The sequence below is a fragment of the Cebus imitator genome, unplaced genomic scaffold (genome assembly GCF_001604975.1).
Source record: "Cebus imitator isolate Cc_AM_T3 unplaced genomic scaffold, Cebus_imitator-1.0 Scaffold119, whole genome shotgun sequence".
NCBI lineage: Eukaryota > Metazoa > Chordata > Mammalia > Primates > Cebidae > Cebus > Cebus imitator.
The window spans coordinates 4,936,449-4,943,793 of record NW_016107434.1 but is presented as its reverse complement, the minus strand read 5'-3'; the positions used below and the strand labels follow the sequence as shown (position 1 = coordinate 4,943,793).

Sequence of the window (7,345 nt, the reverse complement as noted above, 5' to 3'; positions counted from 1 at the left end):
ATGGTGGCTTAGCCTGTAATACCAGCACTTTGGGAGGTGGAGGTGGATTGATTAGTTCAGTCCAAGAGTTCAAGATCAGCCTGGTCTACATGGTGAAACCTCTTCTCTATTAAAAATACAAAAATGAACTGGATGTGGTGGTGAATGACTGTAAAACCAGCTACTCGGGAGGCTGAGGGTGGAGAATCGCTCAAACCTGGGAGGCTGAGGTTGCAGTGAACTGAGATTGGGCCACTGCACTCCAGCCTAGGTGACAGAGTGAGAATCTGTCTCAAAAAAAAAAAAAAAAAAAAAAAGGCAAGACACCTTTTCATAATAGCTAAGAAACATATTTTTAAACCTGAAAAACTGACATTTCCTGGATGGATAAATATAAGAAAGGCCAGATACAGGTGATAGGGAGGAAGGCAGTAAACCACATTGCCATATATGTACCTATGCAACAATCCTGCATGTTCTTCACATGTACCCCAAAACCTAAAAACGCAATTATACACACACACACACACACACACACACACACACACACACACACACATAAAGGAACTGGTTCAGATATTTTCAGATTTTTTCTAGCTCATTAGGTTTATTAAATGAGAATAATGAATATCTTTTATTTTCAAAATTTTAAAATGCAGTGATTATAAATCTAAGAAGTTGTCCAATTCCAATCCCATGCAATTTCATGTAGGTGAATTTAAATTTAAATGGTTCCATCAAATGCTAGAATATCTGTATTTGTCACATTACCACAGTTGTTTAAGTAGTATAAATAGATGATGATTATAATTTGTGTCATTGTAAGTATTGAGAGCAGTAGCCAGGCAAGAACTAGGAAACTCAAAACAGAGTATCTCCTAATGGCAATGATCTTAGGACATGGAGGGTCTGGGATGCATCAAAACAATCAAGCACTTAGAACCCAGCCAGTCATCCTGGAAGGTATTCGGCGACCCAAAGATGAATAAATAAAAAATGTGAAGACAAGAAAACAAGAGCTGAGTAAGTTTTTAAATCTGCTATTTGCTCTTTGCAAATATTTTCTCATCTTTGCTTTATAAGGGATTAAGAAGTAGGAAAATTTTGCGGTTAGCTCAATTTCTTCCTTTACTCAGTTCTAACTTTCATACCTGTCACTGTGATTCTCCTACCTGGCCTTTCTGCTCTTACTGTCTCCTGAAGCAACCCATCCTTTGTCATCCCTCTTGGGTAATGACTCAACTTAAAAATGGATCACTTATTTCTTCATTATTAAAACTCTCATGTCTTGCATGCATAAGATCTCCACTAAAGAAAGCCAGCTGGTAATTTATTTGTCTGCAACAGCTTAGTGGAGTATCCTTCCTGTAGCCATTTTATAAGCAAAACTAGGGACCTCAGTATGTTAAGCTGAAAGAAAGCAACTCCAATGCTGAAGTATGTTAACCTGAAAGAAAGCAACTCTAGTGCTAAAAGGAAATATTTTGGGGCACTGGAGCTTTTAATATTGCACTTCTGGACAAGCTCCTACTCTGCCATCTCTTCCCCTTTATCCTTATTTTCCACTTAATGAACATTTTGATCTCCTGTTGAATTCAATAATTCAATTTCCCCTTTTCTTTTTTCTATTTCCTTTCTGATTTTAAAAATGTATTTAATTTTAAATTAGCATGTAGTCTCTGTCTTTGAGTAAACTTTACACAGAATCTCATATTTTTTGAATTACATAACAAATCATCTTTTAGTTTTGTTCTTTTCCTTGTAAAGTAATTAAAAGTGAAGCTTACCATTATTTCTTTTGCAATTCTGAGTTGTCAGGTTTTGCTATTCAAATTTCAGTTTGGAGGAAGTACCATATATATTTCCAGTTCATAGCATATTCTTATTCCTATTTCCTGGAAGTCTTAATAGCATTTTTGCTAGAAGGAAATTTTTTCTGTTAGTGATCAGGATTTATTTTTGTCTTTGTCGCCCATTTCTAGACATGTTTTGGTTAGTTTATAGTTCAGGTCATTAGAATTTAGATATAAATCACAGAATGATTTGTACAACTCTTAAAATTGTTCTGATAACCTTAGATTCTCATTTATGTTCAATTTCTTAATTTATTTGACATAATTAATGATTTTTTCACCTTTACATCATCTCTAAGGTATAGCATATTGTTAGGCACTTGATAGATACAGCATATAAACTTGTTGAATGAATGAGTGTATAAGCCAAAAAATCTTCCCAGCATTGTTTTTGAGTTGCTTTATAGACAGTACAAAGAATCATGGTATGTGAAACCTGACCCCATGTGTTTTATCTGTATTTATCTGTGTATGTGTGGAGATAAAAACCAATGCATATTTATTGGATGAAACCCACTGGAAATTAAAGAAATTATAGTTGTAAGAATTCAGATAAAGGAAGAAGTCAGAAAACTGAGACCTCCTGAAAGTGGAAATTGAATTAGAAATAAACAGAGTGGTTGAGACTCCCAGGTAGTTGATAAATTACAGCCTTTCTTCAAATGTTCGTAGGCTTTCTGTGGAATGAAAATCTGTATGTGACACCAAAATTGCATTTACTTTGGTGAATATGGATTCCACAAAACCAAGAATTCTTGTCAATGGTATAGTCTCAACCTCTGGAATCATGTCTGGAATCCTGAGCACTCAAGATACTTTTTTGAATTAATGAACAACAATCAGTCAGAGAACCATTCAGGAGTTAATTTTATACCTAGCATAACTATTTTTCTACGAACACATTGTTTGACTAGTGATCATTGTTTTCTTATCATTGACAGTCATTAGTGGTCCATGCTTGGTCCTACATGTAACTGGAGTCAGAAGTCACCAATGTGTAATTACAGGGCAAAAGTCAGGATGTCCTATCTCTTCCTGTGACCTCAATATCTCTTCCACCTTCCTGACAGTCTACTTGAAATCCCTCTGTCAGATTCATTGCTTTGCTTTAAGATTTTCCTTTTTCCCCTAAAACACTTGTTCACAGTAAAAAAACAAAAAACCCTGTGTTGTATAGAATAATGGCTTTCAAAAATGTTTATGTCCTAGTTCCTAGATCTAGCAAAAAGGTACAGGTATGATTAATTTAAGAATCTTGATTTACTTGGATTATCAAGACCTTCCCAATGTAATTACAAGGGTCCTTATAAGAGGAAGAGTCAGAGAGGAGATATGATGACAGAAGTACAGGTTGGAGTGATGCACTTTTAAGAGGCAGAAAGTCATGCACCAAGGAATATAGGCATCCTCTAGAAGCTAGAAAGGGCAAGGAAATGAATTATTTTCCAGAACCTCCAGGAAGAATGCAGCTCTGTTGACACCTTGATTTTAGCTCTGAAAACTCATTTTAGGCTTCTTTCCTTTAGAACAGTAAGAATATAACAAATTTGCTGAGAATGATGGTTTCCAGGTTCGTCCATGTCCCTACAAAGGACCCAAACTCATCGTTTTTGATGGCTGCATAGTATTCCATGGTGTATATGTGCCACATTTTCCCTATCCAGTCTATCGTCGGTGGGCATTTGGGTTGGTTCCAGGTCTTTACTATTGTAAACAGTGCTGCAATGAACATTCGTGTGCACGTGTCCTTATAGTAGAATGATTTGTAATCCTTTGGATATATACCCAGTAATGGGATTGCTGGGTCAAAAGGAATTTCTATTTCTAGGTCCTTGAGGAATCGCCACACTGTCTTCCACAATGGTTGAACTAATTTACACTCCCACCAACAGTGTAAAAGTGTTCCTATTTCTCCACATCCTCTCCAGCATCTGTTGTCTCCAGATTTTTTAATGATCGCCATTCTAACTGGCGAGAGATGGTATCTCAATGTAGTTTTGATTTGCATTTCTCTGATGACCAGTGATGATGAGCATTTTTTCATATGCTTGTTGGCCTGATGTATGCCTTCTTTTGTAAAGTGTCTGTTCATATCCTTTGCCCACTTTTGAATGGGCTTGTTAGTTTTTTTCTTGTAAATCTGTTTTAGTTCTTTGTAAATTCTGGATATCAGTCCTTTGTCAGATGGGTAAACTGCAAAAATTTTTTCCCATTCTGTTCGTTGCTGATTCACTCTAATGATTGTTTCCATCATTCTCAGCAAACTGACAGAAGAGCAGAAGATCAAACACCGCATGTTCTCACTCATAGGCGGGTGTTGAACAATGAGAACACATGGACACAGGGAGGGAGCACTACACACCTGGGTCAGTTGGGGGGAAATAGGGGAGGGATGGTGGGGGGTGGGGAGCTAGGGAGAGATAGCAAGGGGAGAAATGCCAGATGTAGGTGAAGGGGAGGAAGGCAGCAAATCACACAGCCACGTGTGTACCTATGCAACAATTTTGCATGTTCTTCACATGTACCCCAAAACCTAAAATGCAATAAAATAAATGGGGAAAAGAATATAACAAGTGTGTATGTGTGTTGTAAGCCACTAGATTTGTAGTAGCTTGTTAGAACAGCAATAGTAAGCTAATGTAACAAGTATTTGCTGTAAAGACCTTTGAATGGGAGTCAAAAGTTCTTGGTTCCATTATACATTTTCCCACCAATTACCTTTGTAAGGCTGAGCAGATCACTCCCTATATTTCTTCCTTTATGAATTATTTATGAAATATAAATGTTGGACTAAATCAGAAACACTCCATTGAACAGTGAAACTCTAATGGTTTATTTCTGGCAGTTCTTCATCCTTAAATAACTGTAATATTGTCACACCTCCCCATGCTGGGAGCTGGCCACCATTCTTTAGTTTATTTTCTGGACTTAATCTCCATTACTCAATCATCATCTTCTTTCAGAGTGCAGATATAGACACTGTCTGGCTCTTTTCATTCAGTGTTTTATTTCTGTCACTTTTATTCACTCCAAGTGTATTTTGATAAAGATACTGCCTTTATGTGACATGGTTTTTGTCTTAGGATATCCACTGGGTGTTTATATCTACAGTAGAGGAGATTATTTGTTTCAGATCATATATTTTATATGAAAATTGACCTTAAAAATCACTTATAAAATGGTTTCTTCTCTTTTGAACCATATTAGAAACCTTTTATTGACTATTTAAAATGAATAATAATAGCTATATTTATTTTTATGATATCTTACGTAAATGTTCCTTGGTTAAATAAGTACAGGATTGAAATAGGGATACTGTGATAATTTCTGATTGGCAAGCTGTTAATATACTATTAATAAAAACCTTACTGAATTAGGATGTACTCTCCTGACTCCAGTGTTATTCTTCAGTCCCTTTAATTTATGCCTTCATTCAACAAGTGTGATACACTTATTATGTGCCTGATTATGTTGGTCAAAATTGGTGATTGTGATGGTGGTGGGAGCTACTCTTATGGATCAGTCAAGGCTTCTATACCCAAGAGTCTACATTTTAATTGGAGAAATGGACATTTACATAACTGTAAAAAGCAGAGAACAATAAATGCTAATGGTGTAATGAGAATAAATAAACTTGGGCAGATTGGGAAGATTTCACACATAAGAGATAATTTGGCTGGGATTTTGAGAATTAGATGTTGTGTATTGAAGAATATAATAGGAGAAATTTTGAAATTTTAAAAAAGAATGGAAACTTCTAAAATCTAATCAAGCAATGTAAATAAGAGGCTTTGAAAGCTATATTCTGTGCATGAATAATTGTTAAGTAGCTCACATGACTGGCTGAAATCATATCCATTCATAAAAAATCATAGTGAAAAGTATTAAAGGTGTCCTTATAACTCACCCAAATAGAACATCCTGGGAAGGATCAAATAAAAACTATTTATATAACACAAAAGCAGAGGAGAAATAGGTCCAAGGATGGAAGTAATTTAGTAGCAGTTTTGAAATGCCAAATAGCAGCCAGCTGACACATTTAAGTAGAAGTCCAGCATGCATGTGATGAAGATTATTTGGCTGTGTGAGATGTTAATATGATACTTATTTTCATGGCTGGAGGCTTTATTGAACATGAATACCTGCCTAGGTAATTCTTTCTCATTTTCTTTCTTCCTTTAGGTAAGTAAATGAAAACTGATCCTGGAGTCTGAGGCAATGAATGTAATGAATCACTCTGTAGTATCAGAATTTGTGTTCATGGGACTCACCAACTCATGGGAGATTCAGCTTCTACTTTTTGTTTTCTCTTTGTTGTTCTACTTTGCAAGCATCATGGGAAACCTTGTCATTGTGTTCACTGTAACCATGGATGCTCATCTGCACTCCCCCATGTATTTCCTCCTGGCTAACCTCTCAGTCATTGATATGGCATTTTGCTCAATTACAGCCCCTAAGATGATTTGTGATATTTTCAACAAGCACAAAGCCATCTCTTTTTGTGGATGTATTACTCAGATCTTCTTTAACCATGCTGTTGGGGGCACTGAGATGGTGCTGCTCATAGCCATGGCCTTTGACAGATACATGGCCATATGTAAACCTCTTCACTACCTAACTGTCATGAGCCCAAGAACATGCCTATATTTTTTAGCCACTTCCTTGATCATTGGCCTTATTCACTCATTGGTCCAGTTAGTTTTTGTGATAGATTTACCTTTCTGTGGCCCTAATATCTTAGACAGTTTTTACTGTGACCTCCCTCGGCTCCTCAGACTTGCCTGCACAAACACCCAAGAACTGGAGTTCATGGTCACTGTCAATAGTGGACTCATTTCTGTGGGCTCCTTTGTCTTGCTGGTAATTTCCTACATCTTCATCCTGTTCACTGTTTGGAAACATTCTTCTGGTGGTTTATCCAAGGCCATCTCCACCCTGTCAGCTCACGTCACTGTGGTCGTCTTGTTCTTTGGACCCCTGATGTTTTTCTACACATGGCCTTCTCCCACATCACACCTGGATAAATATCTGGCTATTTTTGATGCACTTATTACTCCTTTTCTGAATCCAGTCATCTACACATTTAGGAACAAGGACATGAAAGTGGCAATGAGGAGACTCTGCAGTCGTCTTGTGCATTTTACAAAGATTGTGTAAATGGGTTGGCTATGAAGATGTGTAACTAAGGATTATTTCTCATACCGGTTGTATAAAAGATACTATGCAATTTCAGACAAATACTGAAGAAGATTCAGGCCATATTATATGCCTGAAAATCTATTAAATTATAGTAACAATTTCACCACTAAATTAGAAGTGATGGTATTTGGCACAGTATGCATCAAAGTGCTAAATATTAAATCTTACACCTTTTGTAACCTACTTTAAAAGACCTTGTTCTAGGAGAGTGCCATGTAATTGAACAAATAACAATACTACATCATTTTTTTCTATTAGATTATTCTATTGATAGACAAGCTACACATTCAATTAATCTGTTTACTATCTCTTTT

At 36.4% G+C, this 7,345-nt stretch overlaps 1 protein-coding gene across 1 annotated transcript; it reads left to right on the top strand.

The window, feature by feature from the left end:
* The first annotated feature begins 6,032 nt into the window (after positions 1 to 6,032).
* LOC108311942 (olfactory receptor 4F15) lies at positions 6,033 to 7,169 on the top strand. The gene has a single exon (XM_017539602.2). It carries the CDS (start codon positions 6,051 to 6,053, stop codon positions 6,987 to 6,989), a length of 939 nt encoding a protein of 312 aa, XP_017395091.1. The 5' UTR covers positions 6,033 to 6,050; the 3' UTR covers positions 6,990 to 7,169.
* Positions 7,170 to 7,345: the final 176 nt, after the last annotated feature.